General features: G+C 42.3%; 1 protein-coding gene across 1 annotated transcript; it reads right to left on the reverse strand.

Annotated features, from left to right (window-relative positions):
* Positions 1 to 1,697: 1,697 nt before the first annotated feature.
* Positions 1,698 to 18,021, reverse strand: COQ5 (coenzyme Q5, methyltransferase). The gene is made up of 7 exons (XM_036823922.1): positions 17,790 to 18,021; positions 14,132 to 14,281; positions 10,304 to 10,525; positions 4,991 to 5,097; positions 3,276 to 3,364; positions 2,566 to 2,677; positions 1,698 to 2,483 (listed from the first exon to the last, which is right to left on the reverse strand). The coding sequence occupies exons 1-7, from the start codon at positions 17,989 to 17,991 to the stop codon at positions 2,382 to 2,384; spliced, it is 984 nt and encodes a 327-aa protein (XP_036679817.1). The 5' UTR covers positions 17,992 to 18,021; the 3' UTR covers positions 1,698 to 2,381.
* Positions 18,022 to 18,441: the final 420 nt, after the last annotated feature.

An 18,441-nucleotide genomic window follows, 5' to 3' on the forward strand; every position in this document is an offset into this window, starting at 1 on the left:
CTGCTATAGAGTGTTCTGGGCCTTAGGCCTCAAGTGGTGATGAATGTATAGTAGTTCCATGGTTGTAAAATGGAAAAAAGCTAATAAGAAAGTTGGGCTCTAGACTAATTTCCCCTCCCCTGCCTTGGCCAAAGTATACTCTAAAGATTAAAGGTGGTCTTAAAAGGGAAAACTTTTGAGGCAGCCCTCCATGTGATTCTAATAAAGTCTGCAGGAATTTAAACTTATAAGCCTGCTGTGCTGTGCTTTAACTAGCTGTGTTCACATGTGAATTGAAGCTTTCATTAAAAGACCCCATTAAAACTGGATAAGTAAACTTCATTAAAGGTTTCCTGCTATCAATTTTAGGAAGACAAATCTTTTCTATGAATAAAAGCGAATATGGCAGACTTGGCTTTTGTAGATAGGAAATATTCCAGAGGCTGAAACAACCCACGCCCATCCTGGGAAGCTGCAAGGAAGGTCCTGGCTTTTAAGTTCCCCTTTGTTTTCAGTGTTCACATGAGGTAAGCCTTTTTGTTTTAGACGTTGGATCTATGAGATACAATTAGGGTGTCTGAGCAACCAGGCTAATGCTACACAGAGGGGGTCCATCTTAAGAGCAGTATTAGGTCTGTAACATCTTTGGGAGGTTGTTTTTCTTTACCAGAACTTGGGGTCTTAAAAGTTCTAGTGAAGTTGATCAGTGTTAGGACTGGGAAAGTTTCAGGGTAGAGGGGCAAAAAATTGTTTTACTATTATGGCAATTAAAATGGGAGAAGTTTTTCCCCTGCTTTCTGCAGGAAAGGAGGAGGAGGTACTGTGGAACGGGACTGCAATTGCAGTGGTTTAGGTTTGTATTTATATGAACAGACTGAGAATGTTCCTGTAATACATCTTTTTTCTACCTCCTTTTCCTCTTTTGTGACCTGGCTATATTTGTTTGAAGCCCAACAGGTGTTTGGCTTTCAAAGCTGCATCAATCTTGTCGATTTTAGCTCTACTTCCAGTCTCCAGCTGCTTTCAGGCCACAAACAGCTGGACAATGGGAGTTCTAATTTGATCAGGCCCATATCTATCGCCAGGAAGTGATACCTTTTAACTTTTCCTTCTTGATTCAGATATGAGAATCACATTGCCACTGAGAGGGGACTGGGTTGATGACCTATGAAGGTTTTTTTAGTGCCTGCTCCTTGTTAATTTCAAAGGCACCAGCTGGCTGAAAACAAAACTTAAAGGTTTTTCTAAGGTTTAGCACTTTATCAATCGTTCTTAGGTGCTGTTCTTTGAGACAGGTGTATAGAGTGCTGTATCTGGAAGCTTTTCAGTGACAAGGGCACAATCTTGTGAGTGAAGGTCGTGACTCACGTGAAGGGGTAAATGACCCCTTCTGTGCTGGGGAGAGAGGCAGCATATCTGAAGACTTTTCAAATAGCCTTGAACTAAGGTCTCTGCAATTCAACTGCCAGCCAACTCACAGGTTGATTTCTGCAATGTCTTACCAACCCTCCCCCACCTCCAAAAAAACCCTTAAGTTTCATCCGCACTGAAAATATTTATGGTCTCATTTTAACTATTAAGGAGACAAGAGCTCTGTCCAGCTCTGCTGAGTACTGGAGGGGGTTTGGCTAGACAAATAGTTATCAAACTTTTTTTTTTTTGGCTATAAGACCCTAACTTCAAACGTATCCTGACAAAGAAGCTCTCTTTGTAAGACGTGAAATCAGGTACATTTATTCTTTCAACAGGGATTTGTCAAGTTTCCTTCATGACAGGCACTGAGGACACAATAGTGGCTTTTGGTAGAAGAGGACTGAATGAATAATGATGAAAGTGTATTTCTTTCACCTCCCTCAAGAAAAAAATGACAAAACCCATGAAAATCGTAAACTCATTTAGTGTTTCAGTGCACAATTCTAGTTGTGATCCTTAGCCCTCTAATTTGGGCCTTGGCTTTTGGCCCCAGACTTAGTCCTAGGCTGAAAGATGGACTTGGGTACAGCTAGGAAGTTTTCTGGTTCAAATCATCGTTGGGTTCTAATGATTCATTATCCCTCTGGAAGGCAGCACTGGCAGAGAAGCCACAAATACACTTCAAAACTGAGTTTTAGTGCTGGTTTTCCTTAACCACATACTACAGAGCCAAGAAAAATTAGTAGGAGTTAAGCAAAAAGTACAGACCAAATACCTCTGGGAGAAGGCCTGAAGCAGCCCCAAAGGAAAGCTGCAATAAAGTGACAGAAGCTTGTTTCTTTCACTTTGAGATTGGTCACATCAGAACATGAGTCCAAGGCACACAGCCTTAAGAGGAGATGTTGTGCTGGTCTCACTAACCACATTATCCTTCGGCTCCAGCCTTTTGACAGGATGTGACTGGTTCACACTCCAGGATCTTAAAGGAGTTACAGTTTGAAGCCAGAATGAATGGCTACAATGCCTGATGTTAGATTTTCATAAGTCACCTTCTGAAAACCTGCATCTTCTATCATCTCCTTGAACTCCTCCTAAAACACAAAGAAGGATACAGTAAAAATCGCCTGGATTTCAACTGTAGGGCCTTTGTTGTAAGCTGTAGAAGTTTTGTACCTGAGATGGGAACTGTCGGATACTTTCTACAAGGTATTGATAGGACTTCCAATCTCCTGCAATGACCTCTCCCAGGACAGGAATGACCTGGAAGCTATATACATCATAGAGCCTAAACAAAAAGGCAAAAGATTAAGATTAGAACATGACCGTTAATAAGCAAGAAGGTCTAAGCCTGGGATTATAAACTCAAATGCCTATAAGGGTCAAGCAAGTACCTGAAATAAGTGAAGTGGGCCAGGTGCAAGAGCCATAGGGAGTAGTGAGGGTGTGGTGACAGGCACAGGAAGTACCAGAACAGTGGAGAAGGGGCAGTTACTTCTCAGCTCTGACTATTGCCATGTGGGAATATGGGCTTAACCAGGGTTGCCATATATTTGATTTCTCACGTGAAGCTGGAAATCTAGATTTTTATGTAAAATTTCCTGATTTTAAAATATGGACATCTAAGTCAATTTCTAAAATACCATGAGTCAAACAAAATACATATGTGGGCCCACTTGAGTCTCTGGTTACTGGTTTGAGACCCTTCTGGCCTAAGTGTTGTCATTCAGAACTGGCTGGCCTCAGAGGTGGCACTGTCCCTCAGGGACTCTGGGACACTGAACTATGAGGTTCATGCTTATAGCTTACTGGCTATTTTCTGTCCACTTTGGGATGGGAAACCCTTGGCTAGATGATGAAAATCAAGCCCTGTTAACAATACCAACCTGGATACGAGCGGATTGTTTACTTGGCTGAACTCCAGACAGAGAAACCGTCCTCCTGGCTTCAGGACCCGATGGGCTTCCTGGAGCGCCTGAGCAAGACAGGAACAACAGGACACACTTGTCAGCAGCCCTCATTCAACTCTGGGAGGCTGAGGCGGCATCAGCTTCTGTGGGCATTATAAAAGTTATTTCCCACAGATCCCCTGTTCACTCTCTCAGCTGGGAGGCTGTAACAGCAGAAATAACCCACAGTCTCCTAAATTTTTTAGGCATTCTGCTGCCCGTGACTAGAGAAGGTTACCTGGAGTAATCTAAACTGACTCAGATTGGTACAACCCCCCACAGGCGGCAATTTTTGAATTACGTCTCAAAATCACAATGGATATTCCTTTTTGATCCAGCAATTTTACTTCAAGGAATCTATCTTACAGAAATGTTTCTATTGTGGAAACGACATAGGTTATTCATTATGGCACGATTTGAACAGCATAAGATTAGAAGCATCTTAACCATTAATGAGAGACTGGCTAAATTATGGAATATATATACAAAGGGAATCTATGCAGCTATTAAAAAAAGGAAGAGCCAGTGTTCTTTATGTGCTGACATGGAAAAGTCTGCAGGTATATTTTTAAGGGAAAAAAAGCAATGGGCAAAATGTTTCATATGCTAATATGTGTATAAAAAAAGAAAATAAATACACTTATATGCACAAGACATCTTTGCAAAGCTACATTAAGAAATTGGTGACTGCAGGGGGAGGAGGCACTGAATGGTTGGGACACAAGGTGAAGACTTTTACTGATATATCCGTTTGTGCCTTTTGAACTTTGAATCTACTAAAATTTATTATTATTTTTTTAATTTAAAAGGAATAATAAACTGGCTACAGACACAGGACAGGTCATAAAAATGAAGCTAAAGTACACCATAAAGGATGTCCCACCCAAAGCAGGCAACTAGGCAACTGGACTCCACATTACAGAAATGAAACTGGGTGCCTTGCTTACCATCTTCAAATGTTTGGACAGAATGTTCAAGCAGAAATAAAGAAGAGCTGCATCAGATTAAGAGCTGAACATTCCCTTCTTCCTACAGAGGAACCATGAATCTAGCTACCTTCTGCCACAATAGGGTTTGAGTGCCTTTTTCTCTGTCAGCCTTGGAAATCCCTCGGATCTGCAGTGTCAGAGTCAGGTGGCTTCACAAGCGAGAGGAAGCAGATGAAATGAGAGAGCAAGACTGACAGTCTCAAAAATGTAAATACCGGGATTTCTCTGGTGGTCCAGTGGTTAAGAATCCGCCTTCCAATGCAGGGGACGCGGGTTTGATCCCTGGTTGGGGAACTAAGATCCCATATGCCACGGGGCAAGTAAGACCACGCACTCTGGAGCCCGCGCGCCACAACTAGAGAGAAGCCCGCTGCCGCAACTAAGACCTGATGCGGCCAAATAAATAAATTTTTTTTTTTTTTTTAAAAAGATGTAAATACCAACCCAAGCAACAAAGGCTTCTGTGGAGATCTGCTCTGTGGTTTTTTTTCAATTTTGTGGGCAGGAAAATTGGCAATTTAAAGGATTAAGACCTCTAAGCCTGAAACATTCAACTCAGGAGCTGAGCCCAGAGAAGAATCTCTCCCTTTCCTCATTCACCGTGGAGCCACTCCAGGAGAACTAATATCCTGAGTCACGCAAGCGGATGCAGCCATTCATTACCCGATCAATGTGTGTGACATTCCGGATCCCAAAGGCAATGGTGTAAACATCAAACTTGTCATCATCAAAGGGCAGTTCTTCAGCATCTCCCAATACCCAAGCAAGTCCTGAAAGAGAAAAGCAGTTCTGGCCTCAGTCTGGATAGCTGTCTCCTCTGCACCCAGTGAACTGTCAAACCTGAGGAGGGGGTCGTGGGAATCCCTGAATTTGCAGTAGGCCGGACAGAACTGTGGGTACCGTGGACACCCTGTTTGTGGCTGGCTTGTGAAGTGGGGGCAGTCCTGTGGCAATTAGCCCTTAAACCTGTGGAATCTGATGCTAACTCTGGGTAATTAGTGTCAGAACTGAACTGAATTGTTGGACAGCTGGTTGGCGTTGGAGAACTGCAGAGCTGTTTGGTGCTGGGCAAACATCACACGTGTGGTATCTGAAGTGGTGTCAGAAAATACACACCTGCCTTCTCCAGTGGATTCCTGGCCACCGTCTTCACGGTGTCCTCCAGTCCTGAGAATGTGAAGCTGGTGCCCTTGAAATTTAGCAGGAAGTCCCCCCAAGTTTCTCAGAGTAGACACTGGTTACTTAGTTATGCCTTACCCTTAAGCAATTTTTATCCAGCTAGGTGTTTTGTGTAAAGCACTGTGGTTAAGAGCCCAGGTCCTGGGGTTGCCTGTGTTCTAATTCCAGCTTCCCCATTTATTAGCTATATAATCTTTAATAAACTACTTTGTTTCCTCATCTGTAAAATGGAGTCAATAATAGTACCTACTTCAGACAGTCATTGGAAGTATTCTAAGTACATAATTTAGTATAATTATATTGGTTCTACTGGAGTCATAGAGAAGTAGAGTGTCTTGACTGCAAGTCTGGTCATGAATTCAGAAAACACCCAAGGGAGCTCCCCATCAGGGTAGCTATGTCCTCTGAGGATCCTGATTTGGCTTTAATATTATTCAACTTGCAGTGAATCAGACATAAAGTATGATATAGGGACTTCCCTGGTGGTGTAGTGGTTAAGAATCCACCTGCCAATGCAGGGGACAAGGTTCGAGTCCTGGTCTGGGAAGATCCCACATGCCACGGAGCCACTAAGCCTGTGCACCACAACTACTGAGCCTGCGCTCTAGAGCCCGCGAGCCATAACTACTGAAGCCCACGCGCCTAGAGCCCATGTTCCGCAACAAGAGAAGCAACCGCAATGAGAAGCCCGTGCACTGCAATGAAGAGTAGCCGATGCTGGCCGCAACTAGAGAAAGCCTGCGTGCAGCAACAAAGACCCAATGCAGCCAAAAATAAATAAATAAATAAATAAATAAATAAATTAAAAATAAAATAAAACACTTGGCTTCCTTAAATAAATAAATAAATAAATAAATAAAATAAAAGCACTGTCACGTTCAGTGTCTCAATGGAACTTAAAAAAAAAAGTATGATATAGAAGGAAGGCACTATAGGGGAAGGTAAATGGAAATAACCCTCCTGGAAAGCACGCCAGCAGTATTTAACAAGAGCCTTAGTAATAAGTATATCCTTTGACCCAGCTATTTGAATTTTAGGAGGAGGACATTAATGACATCATCATCAAAGCTACTGCTTACTAAGCCCATGATGGCAGGGTCTGTGTTATCACTTTACGTACATTATCTTCTCACATCCTCATACCGACTCTGAGACAGCCGTACTATCATCTTCATGTTTCAGGTGAACAAAATTGAGTATCAGAAAGATTGAAGTAGCTTGCCTAAGGTCACACAGATGGATGAGAACTCAGGAAGTTTTATTCCAGAGCCTGTGTTTTTAACAGTTATGGGATAGTACCTCCTACTGTGAGAAGGGTTATTATTTTCTCCATTTTATAGATAAGGTAATTGAGATCTAGAGAGCCTAAACACTTGTCCAAATATATAGTCAGTAAAAAGAAAATAATGATGCATGCAAAAATTTACAAATAAAGGGCTTCCCTGGTGGCGCAGTGGTTGAGAATCTGCCTGCCAATGCAGGGGACACGGGTTCGAGCCCTGGTCTGGGAAAATCCCACATGCCGCGGCGCAACTGGGCCCGTGAGCCACAACTACTGAGCCTGCGCATCTGGAGCCTGTGCTCCGCAGCAAGAGAGGCCGATAGTGAGAGGCCCGCACATCACGATGAAGAGTGGCCCCCGCTCTCTGCAACTAGAGAAAGCCCTCGCACAGAAATGAAGACCCAACACAGCAAAAAACAAAAAAAAAAAAAAAAAAAAAAAAAAAAATTTACAAATAAGGATGTCACAACATTGTGCTACGTGCAAAAACATCAGAAAAAAATGAAAGATCAACTAGTTACGTAAATTGGTTATGCAAATCATAAAACATCCATATGAGGGAATATCATAAAAAATGATTTTAAGGAATTTTTTTTTTTTTTGGCCGCACCATGCGGCTTGTGGGATATTAGTTCCTTGACCATGGATCGAACCTGAGCCCTCAGCAGTTAGAGTGTGGAGTCCTAATCACTGGACCACCAGGGAATTCCCAGGAATTTTTAATAACATGGGAAAATCTCATGATACAATGCTGAATTAAATAAAGCAGAAATTATATACATACGATGTTCTCAATTTTATAAAAAGAAAATAATTAGGAAAAAGCTAGGAAGGAAATATATTGAGGGTCATCTCTGGATGCTGAAACTCTGGTTAATATTTACTTCTTAGTACCTTTTCAAATTTTTGATTTCTAATATCCAAAATTTTCCCAAATATATCATTTTTATAACCCATCAAATAATCCTTTTAAGGTTCCTGCCCTCCAAGCTTCCATCTTGGGAGGAAGTGCTACATGTAAGTAAAACACATAATAGTACTACACACAAAAATGCCTTTACACATTAATTTTTTAAACTATTTGGGGCTTCCCTGGTGGCGCAGTGGTTGAGAGTCTGCCTGCCAATGCAGGGGACGCGGGTTCAAGCCCTGGTCTGGGAGGATCCCACATGCCGCGGAGCAACTGGGCCCGTGAGCCACAATTACTGAGCCTGCGCGTCTGGAGCCTGTGCTCCGCAACAAGAGAGGCCGCAATAGTGAAAGGCCTGCGCACCGCGATGAAGAGTGGCCCCCACTTGCCGCAACTGGGGAAAGCCCTCGCACAGAAACGAAGACCCAGCACAGCCATAAATAAATAAATAAATAAATAAAAATTGTATAAACTATTAAATCATTTCTAGGATCTTCCTACTTAGTTTCAAATTTTTTTTGCATGATATTTTTTGCAAAGGCATTATTATTGGAGATTGATAAAGCAAGGAGGAAAGATAAAACCATACTATGCAGCATGTAATGATTCCTACGCAAGTGGATTTCTTGTCTGTTAGGACAGCCTGAAGGGCAAGCTATGCTATGGAAGAGATGATTCCAGAGGTGGAACATTACCCATCATTTCCATCTTTGTTCTCCACTCTTCGTGGCTAAGCACCAGAGAGAAGGGAAACACGTTTCTCAGTAGGAGTAAGAACACGGTGCCTTTGTCTAGAAACACTAGTGATTGTCAGCCTTCTGATCAGTGTTGATGGTTAACAAAAGAGCCCTTCATCTGGGGGGCCAAGTGGGCTGCAGTTCGTCTAGGCAGCTCATTCTGCGGGTGGGAGGAGGAGGAGGAAGCAGAATTGAGCTAAAATAACCATAGACACTCATGGTGGGGGTGGGGGAGGGGAGAAGTGCTGATATGGACCCAAGGGGCTTGGCTTCCTTTGCTGTGCACCGCTGCCTCTCACGGGGGCTGCCTGCAGTGCTTGGCCAGCGTGGAAGAGGGCAGTGCAGCGGCTCTGAAGAGCTGGGTATACATGCTGCAGCTGCCAGATCAAGTACTTCTGCTGGGGCCTAAAACCGGGGGCAAAAGTATTTCAAAATATGAAAACAAACAGAAAGCCAAGTGCAAAATGTATATCTTTAAGCTACAGCGGAAACTGTCTATTTGGAGGCTGCAACAGGTTCCTGGAGATACCCAGGCATTCTCCCATTGGCCGTTGAGAGTACCGTGCTAGGGAAATTTGAGGAGTACCATTTACGGGTGATTCTTCAACTGCATCAGTTGGGCCCTCTGAGAAACCCACGATGAAATAGAGGTAGGAGGGCAAAAGGTTTTTTTTCTTTTTTGGGGGCAGGGGGTGAGAGGAGACACCTGGGAAAAATAAAAAGGAGAGGAAGCAAGGCTGTGTGGGAAAAGACATTAGATCTACAATGGAATATTACTCAGCCATAAGAAGAAACGAAACTGAGTTATTTGCAGTGAGGTGGATGGACCTAGAGTCTGTCACACAGAGTGAAGTAAGTCAGAAACAGAAAAACAAACACCGTATGCTAACGCATATATTTGGAATAAAAAAAAAAAATGGTACTGATGAACCTAGTGGCAGGGCAGGAATAAAGATGCAGACGTAGAGAATGGACTTGAGGACACAGCGGGTGAGGGGCGAAGGGAGAGTAGCATCGATATACAAATACACAACCAAATGTAAAAGAGATAGCTAGTGGGAAGCAGCAGCATAGCACAGGGAGGTCAGCTCGGTGCTTTGCGATGACCCAGAGGGGTGGGATAGGGAGGGTGGGGGGGAGCCTCAAGAGGGAATATGGGGATGTATGTGTGCATGTGGCTGATTCACTTTGTTGTACAACAGAAATTAACACAGTATTGGGAAGCAATCATACTCCAATAAAGATGTATTAAAAAATAAATAAATAAATCACAAAAACCCCCCCCTCCCCCAAAAAACAAAGCCATTAGACCTGGATGAAGATCTGAGAAAGCCTCAGCCCACCCAATGGCGGGGGTGGGGTGGAGGTGCTCTGGAACAAAGACTGCCTGTAAAAGGAGCCCCACGTGGGAAATGTCCAGGCCCCAGGAGCCCTGGTTTGAAAGCTGAAGCAGAGCTTAGTTTTGGGAGGGGGACGAAATGGCTCAAGAACAGGGCATGGGGGTCACTGGGGAGCTGCTGGGAATTAAAAGCCAAACTTGTCTCAGTGTTCAAGAGCTGAGATCCAAAAAGTCAGCCTCCATTCCGGATCTGCCATTTAAATTGTGTTAGTTGAAGCAGATACTTAACCTCTTTGGGTTTGGGTTATCTCCCCTGTCACATGTGGCTGATAATCTAACTCCCTGGGTTGCTGAAATAATGTACATAACAGCACACATGCTGGACACAGCCACACAAATTATCTTCCACTCCTCCCTATCTGTAAGTTTTTGAAACCTGGAAAAGAAAGCACTTCAGCATTGTACATATTCCATCTTATTTTATAAACATATAAACATCTCCTCTGGGTCCACTTTCTGCAGGACTTACCAGCTTTGTATCCTTGAGCACGGGCTTTCTGTTTTCCAATCTTTAGCATCTCCTTGTTGATGTCGCAGACCATGACATGAGAACCGCCCAAAGAATCCTCTTCATTCTGGTACTTTTTGGCAATTTCTTCCCAGGATAAATTTTGTTGGGCCCTTAATTGCCTCTTCTCCTTTCTCTGATGCTGTGCCTGAACATAATTAAGGAACCGGAATGCAATGTCACCTGTGGGAAGCCAACAGGAGGAAAGATCAAACACAAACAAAAGCAAAAACCCAGCATTTCTTAAATCCAAAAGGAGCAACAAAGGTACAGGGGTTGAGGAGTGTATGAAAATTGAAGTTTGTACTCATCTCAACAGTAACTATTTTTTTAATTTTAATTTTAATTTATTTTATTTATTCATTTTTGGCTGTGTTGGGTCTTCGTGGCTGCGCGTGGGCTTTCTCTAGTTGCGGCGAACGGGCACTACTCTTCACTGTGGTGCACAGGCTTCTCATTGCGGTGGCTTCTCTTGTTGTGGAGCATGGGCTCTAGGTGCGCGGGCTTCAGTAGTTGTGGCTCGCGGGCTCTAGAGCACAGGCTCAGTAGCTGTGGTGCACGGGCTTAGTTGTTCCACGGCACGTGGGATCTTCCGGGACCAGGGCTTGAACCCATGTCCCCTGCACTGGCAGGCGGATTCTTAACCACTGCGCCACCAGGGAAGCCCAGTAACTTTTTTTTTTAACAGCAAATTTTTAACGTCTAAGATTCTTTAAAAATCCTGGACTTCCCTGGTGGCTCAGTGGTTAAGAATCCGCCTGCCTAATGCAGGGGACACGTGTTCAAGCCCTGCTCCAGGATGATCCCACATGCCGCGGAGCAACTAAGCCCGTGCGCCACAGCTACTGAGGCCACGTGCCACAACTACTGAAGCCCGTGCGCCTAGAGCCCATGGTCCGCAATGAGAGAAGCCACCGCAGTGAGAAGCCCACGCACCACAACGAAGAGTAGCCCCCACTTGCCGCAACTAGAGAAAGCCCGCGCGCAGCAATGAAGACCCAAAGCAGCCAAAAATAAATTAATTAATTAATTAAAAAAAAAAAAACCTTTAAAAAATTGCATATGTAATGCATGGACACATTCTTACTATAAGACTCAATACCTAAACATGTAGAATAAAACATGAAAGTTGAATTCTCTGTCCACACTCTCCAGACATAACAAGTGTTAAGAGCTTAGTGTGCGGCCTTCTAGTCTTTTTCTAATAATTTTTATGACAGTAACATAAAGGCACAGTCACAGCAACAGTTCCCTGCCACACCACTTCCTACTCCCAGTTCAGTTCCCCACAGACCATCCTTCCCAACTCCTTTAACTGTTTATTCTGTTGGTTACAGCTACTTCTTTACTCACCAGCTACTTCTTTACTCACCCCCATCTCTGCTTGCTTTTATCCTCCCAATATATTTTATCACTTTCCACAATTCCTCACAGATACCTTTGTAACCTAGAGTAATAAACTAATCAATATTTTATTTTTTTATTGAAGTATAGTTTATTTACAATGTTTCAGGTGTGCAGCAAAGTGGTTCAGTCTTACATATATATACATTTTTTTTCCTTTTTCAGATTCTTTTCCATTATAGGTTATTACAAGATATTGAATACAGTTCCCTGTGCTATACAGTAGGTCCTTGTTGTTTATTTTATATATAGTAGAATGCATCTGTTAATCCCAATTCCAAATTTATCCCTCCACCCCAGTATTTTATTTCTTATTCCACCAACTACAGACAGTATTTCTTGACTCCCTTCAGCGTTCCATCATATATATATTTTTATTCTGTCAAGCCTGATAACATTTTATTTGTTCTATAGCTATGTCTTCTGTGCTTTGTTGATGGTTTGAGTCTAAAAGCTGAAAATCAAGTGTGTACATTATTGTGACCAGGTAAATATTGTTCGGGCAAAGCCAGTGCTTTCCGGGATCACATTTCCCTTTTTATAATGCGGTTTCCTTGTCTTTGTTTTTTTCTTACACTGTACGAAATATATCCTTAAGCTTTTCCATTCTCTCCATCCAATTAGGTATTCTCTAGTCACTTTCCTATATATTTAAATATAATTATATGTACTCATATAAAACAACTTAAAAACATAAATGGGGATCATATTATATGCATTGTATACAACTTTTCTTTTTCTTCCCACTTAATATGTCCTTGAGACCATTCCACTGGTACTTATAGGCTTTCCTCATTCTTTTAAATAGCTACCTAATATTTTATAGTATTGATGTATCTTAATTTAAAGCCATTTCCTTTTTTAAAAAATATTTATTGGCTGTGTTGGGTCTTCGTTGCTGTGTGTGGGCTTTTCTCGCTAGTTGTGGTGAGCGGGGTCTACTCTTCATTGCGGTGCACGGGCTTCTCATTGCGGTGGCTTCTCTTGTTGCGGAGCATGGGCTCTAGGCTCGTGGGCTTCACTAGTTGTGGCACGTGGGCTCAGTAGTTGTGGCACATGGGCTCAGTAGTTGTGGCTTGCAGGTTCTAGAGCGCAGGCTTAGTAGTTGTGGCGCACAGGCTTAATTGCTCCGTGGCATGTGGGATCTTCCCAGACCAGGGATCGAACCCGTGTCCCCTGCATTGGCAGGCAGATTCTTAACCACTGCGCCACCAGGGAAGTCCCTAAAGCCATTTCTTTACTGAGGTAGAAATAGGTTATTTCCAATTTTTCACTATGACTAAAAATTATGCAGTGGGCATATTTGTAGCTCTACTTTTTCAATGTCTTTTTAAATATATGGGATTACTTTTCAATTGCATTTTCTAAATGGGCAGTTGCCAGCATGTGGTAATGTTACTGGCTGGGGTACATTGGAGATGGAAGCAGCTCTGACTGACCCCCTTCTGTAGCTATCTCTCTGTGCAAGTTTTTGTTTTTGTTTTTGTTTGTGTTTTCAGACTAGATGTCTAGAATTGGAATTGTGGGATCCTAGACTGTAAGCATTTTAGATTTTGATAGATTCTGCTAAATTGTCCTCCACCTTACTGCCCTCTGAGCTTCCTTTTGGGTAGAGGGCCACACCAATAAAGCCACACATAAACATGTTTCAAACATGGACATTATTCTACTGTGATTTATTATTATACATTATCCTATTAGTATAGATTATGACATTATTACATTATATTACACATTATGACATTTTTCTCTCCAAATGCCTACTGTACACCAAATAACAAAGGACCATGCATAAATCAATGAGCTTTTGATATCTGATATCATAGTAGATTAGGCAGAAAAGTCTGCCTAGAAAGCTTACATAACATGATAAAAGCTCTCCCCATTCCCCACACCAAAGAAAGAGGGAAAGTGGGATAAAGGTTAAACAGAAGGTAAAACGGTTGTTTAGATGGGGAAATGCCACTGGAGTTAAAAATTGGTCGTTTTACTTTGTAATCCTCTGAATTTTAGAAAAGTGACAGGCACAAAGCTGATATTCTGTGCTTTTGACTGACATTCAGTTAAAAAGAAAAGAGTAAATCTTTCTGAGAAGTGTACTGATTTTCAATTACTATCTTCAGGCTAATGGTAGGTGAGCTAGCTCATTCCAACAAGAGACACTAATTTTTTTAAACTATTTTATTTTTATTTTTTGCTTATTTATTTATTTTGGCCACACTGCGAGGCATGCGGGATCTCAGTTCCCCGACCAGGGATCTAAGCTGTGCCCCCTGCAGCGGAAGTGCAGAGTCTTAACCACTGGACCGCCAGGGAAGTCCCAAGAGACACTAATTTTTATAAAAGGAGCTTAGTGGTACCCCAGGATACAGAACTGTATGTTACCTGTGCCTCCAGCAACATCCAGCAGCTGGGTCCCCGGAAACGGGCGCATCTTCCAGAGCAGCAAATCCTTCCAAACACGGTGGATACCAAGACTCATCATATCATTCATCACATCATACTTCTTGGCCACACTTTCAAACACCTGATAGACTTGAGAGAAATACAACATGATTGGACTATTCATAAGATTAACCTGGAAAAGTCCTAAATGAAAGAGGAGAAAGCTTTCCCCCCCATGAAATTAACTGTCTGCAAGGTGGAGCCAAGTCATAATGCTTGATGCCCAAATCTGCACCTCAACATTACCCCTTCTAAAAAAGGCTTAAATTACATCATGTAAGAAAGAAGTCAACCTCTTTTCTGTTATCTTAGTTAGCTTTACCTAGGACCATTACCTTGTAATAATGTCATGCACATACTTAAGTACTGAATCGGTTTCTGTTTTTCCTTTTCTTTTGGCCACGCGGCTTGGCTTGCAGGATCTTAGTTCCCTGACCAGGGATCGAACCTGCGGCCTCAGCAGTGAAAGCACTGCGTCCTAACCACTGGACCGTCAGGGAATTCCCCAGTTTCTGTTTCTTACAGGAAGGGGCGGGGGCGGGGCGTGGTTGGAGTGTTTCTAATATTATTATAATAAAAGACAACAAAATCCATTAGAAACACATGACAAATGGATGGGAAGACCTCAGCTCATCTCTGCCAGCATCACTGAGAAAAACCTCATGTACAATTTGGTGGGCAGATGGATGGCAGGATGTGAATCAGGGCCAAGTCACACTGTAGAGGGTCCTCATGACCCTCCATAGGACTAAGGCAGAATGTGGAATCTGGGCCAGCTGAAGAGTTAAGGAATTTACTATCCAATACACTTTAAAGTACAGGCTACATTTAACTTCTTTGCACCTCAATTTCTGCCCATGAGATGAGAATATCAGCACCAGCCCGCTACCTGCCTGCCATAAGGCTGAATTAGGTAATGAAGGGGAGACACGTTGAGTTCCTCAGATAAAATGTGCTGCTTAGACCCAAAACATTATTGTCCTCTGCTGAATCAGCAGACTATAGAGCCCCCTCCTTTAACTCAATCTTGAATGTCTATTCTCAACCTTGGGATCCTATAAGCTTGCTCTTTGCTTTTGAACATCTTTTGGGGTACTTAGAGGGACACTAAGGCTCAACCCACTAAGTATAAGCCCTTCTTGCTTTACATGGTTCTAATATACAAGAATTTCAGTTACTGTGGTTTAGTTCAATAATACCAGTCCTCTAGCAACATCATTCAAATACAGTGGTATATTAACTGTGACTAATTACATAAAGTACAAATTTTGCTAGTAGTTCTTCAGTCCACAAATCATACATAAATAACAGATATGCATCATGATCAGAAGCCAATAATGTCACTTCTCTCACAGTTTGTAGGTGGTTGGTTACTATACATCAGTTATTCAGTTCACATGCAGACAGCAAAGCATGTAGTTGTGTTATCTTCTTATCTCAGCTGTAAATCTCTGTGGCATTTTACAAAACTAGATAACTGAAAGAGGAAACTGGCCAATGAAAATGAAAGTGCAACAAAATAATGAAAAGTGATAACCCTGGAAGTGAAATTTGAATAGAACGTCAATGGAGTTACAGGAGAAACATGACCGTGGGAATGTTGATACTGCTGCCCCTCGAGAGGTTTTAGATATGCAGCCAGAGGAACTTTGGGAAAATGAACTAATGGATGTAAATGAGAATGTGGTTGTGATGAAAAGGTTGAAGATGTCCCAGAGGAAATGATGCCAGCAAAAAATTTCACATTAAAGGAATTCTTGGAGATATTTCATGACATTGAAAGTGAAAGGATAAAATGTTAGAAGCTGACTGAACCTTAGAAAGAAGTATGGCCATTTGCTGAGGCATGGAGAAGGTGCTCTCTCCCTACTGTAAATTATATGACGAAAAGGACGCAAACACTGTTTAAACTACTCGTGGTAAATTTTTTACAAAGGAATAAAACAACTTAATTCTCAATCTTTCTAATTTTTTATTAGATTTTAATTTAATTTAAAATTTTAAATTTAAACAATTAAAAATTCTAACTGCATTAATTAAATCTAATTTTAAATGACAGTGTGCTAAATAAATATCAACTTTACTATTTTTTCATTTCCTTATACATTTATAACTGACAGTAAGAGAGTTTTTGATGTTTGATAATTTTTAAAGGTTCTGGAACAATCGCAATTTTCCCCATTGATCCTTAAGATCATTGTCATGATTTCAGCTTGCATGGACATTTTTACTGTCCCGCATCATTGTGCAAAGCAAAGATTGCCTGTACTTCAATCTTGGGTCCCAATCTGGAAGCTGTGTTTAGCTTAGTGGGTAACTCTTCCCCCTGTCATTGTGTGAAATGTTGTTTATACATTGTAAAGCACAATACAGAGGTTAAGCATTATTATTATTTTGGATGCAACCCATGTGGATTCAAATTCCAGCTACGCCACTTATTAGCAGTTTATTCATCTATACAAACAGGATAAGAGTTCCTACCTCATACACTTGTATTTATAAGAATTAATGTAAAATATTTTTAAAAGGTTTCAGGGCCTCAATAAAAGTTTGCTATCGTTTTACTTGGCTCCATTTATTTCACTCCACAATCAGTTATCAAGCTCCCAATGTGCATCAGGTGCTGAGGATACAGATGTGAATGAGCCACCGTCCTAGCTTTCTGGGGATTCACAGTGAAATAAATGTTAATTTAAATTCAGTATTCAAAGAGTTACAGTAGAGCTATGCATAATATTTAGTTAAGGTTCAGGTGAGAGGTAATACAACGTACTAGTCTATAAGAGGATGGAAATTCAGTTCTAGGCTCTTTCTCTTATTTCCTGGGTGACCATAGGCCAAATTAAGGAACCTCTCAGAGTCTCACCTTATCCATCTGTAATATGGGCATAATACCTTCCCCATTATAAATGGTACAGTTGGAGTTTTTAAAAAGTTCTTTTCCTTTCCCATGCTTATGGTGAACACAAAAAACTGCTCAATAATATCTAACATTTACTGAGCAATTATGAAGTGCCAGGCATTATTCAAAATTCTTCAGTGTATGAAGTAATCTAATCTTCACAAGAACTCTACGAAAAAAGTTACTATTATTCCTACCGGGCAAATTTGGAAGCTGAGGCACACAGAAAATAGTTTCCTTCTTTCTTTGTATAAAAGATGGCCTATCCCTTTAGCAAGAGATTAAGAACGTGGGCTCTGTAGTCGGACCAAACTGGGGTGGAATACTAGTTCCACCACTTACTAGCTATGTTAAACTGGGCAAGTTTTTGCTTAACCTTTAAGCCTCAATTTCCTCATACGTAACATGGGATAGCAATATTCATCATCGGGAAGTTGAAATGAGAATTGTAAACAATGTCTGCACACTGCCTGGCACATCATAAACGCTCAACTGATGGGGTTTTGTGATAATTACTTAAAAAGAGGAGGCGTCTCAGTTTGGCAGGGTTAGGCTGGGGCTACTCCTTGGAGGTTAGGACTGCAGAAGATAATGCATCAGAGCCGACAGGACGTTAAATCAACCCTTAATATGGGCAGAAGAAACCAGATCGCAGACGGTCAGATTCCCCCACCTCCACCCTCTCACCCTTTTCACCTTTGCCCCCCTTCTCCTCTTCCGACACAGTTTCAAACCCGAAGTGCGTTTCGGTTGCCCGCTTCTCTTGGGACAAGGGCCGCGCACCCAGCGGGCCCCTGGGCCAGGAGCTACGAAGCCCGGGAAGCCTGCAGCCCGGCAACACCCGCGACCACCCACGGCAGCAGAAGCTCCATAAAGCCCAGCTCCTGGGGGCCGCCATCTTGACAGTCGGGTGACCGCCGCCAGACAGGATGTCGCGTTGCCTCACTAGATGGCTGACGGCGGCCGGCCGGAGACATTATTAGCTGAAGGCGTCCTGAAACCTGATATTAAGGAGTTCTGCAGGACCTCTGGGATTCTGAGGCTATTTAGTCTTTGAGTACCCGAAATCCCTTTCTCTCACTCTCTCCAAATTGAATATAGAATTCACCAGGAATGAGCGGGCCCTAGGGAGAACCCCCAATCACCTCTCAGAGGCCACGTCTCTGCATCTTGCCAACCTGTAGTACTAACTTCCAAGATATTGGGTAACTCTTGTTTTCTGGTGCAGAAGAGGGCAAACGGAGGTACAGTGTGGTAAAAGGCTAATATTATAGGGTCAATTCTCGCAATCCTTGGCGTGCATAAAGAATCACTTGGCTTGATCTTAAAGTGCACGTTTCCGGGCCCC

Source organism: Balaenoptera musculus, chromosome 14 (assembly GCF_009873245.2).
Source record: "Balaenoptera musculus isolate JJ_BM4_2016_0621 chromosome 14, mBalMus1.pri.v3, whole genome shotgun sequence".
Classification (NCBI taxonomy): Eukaryota; Metazoa; Chordata; class Mammalia; order Artiodactyla; family Balaenopteridae; genus Balaenoptera; species Balaenoptera musculus.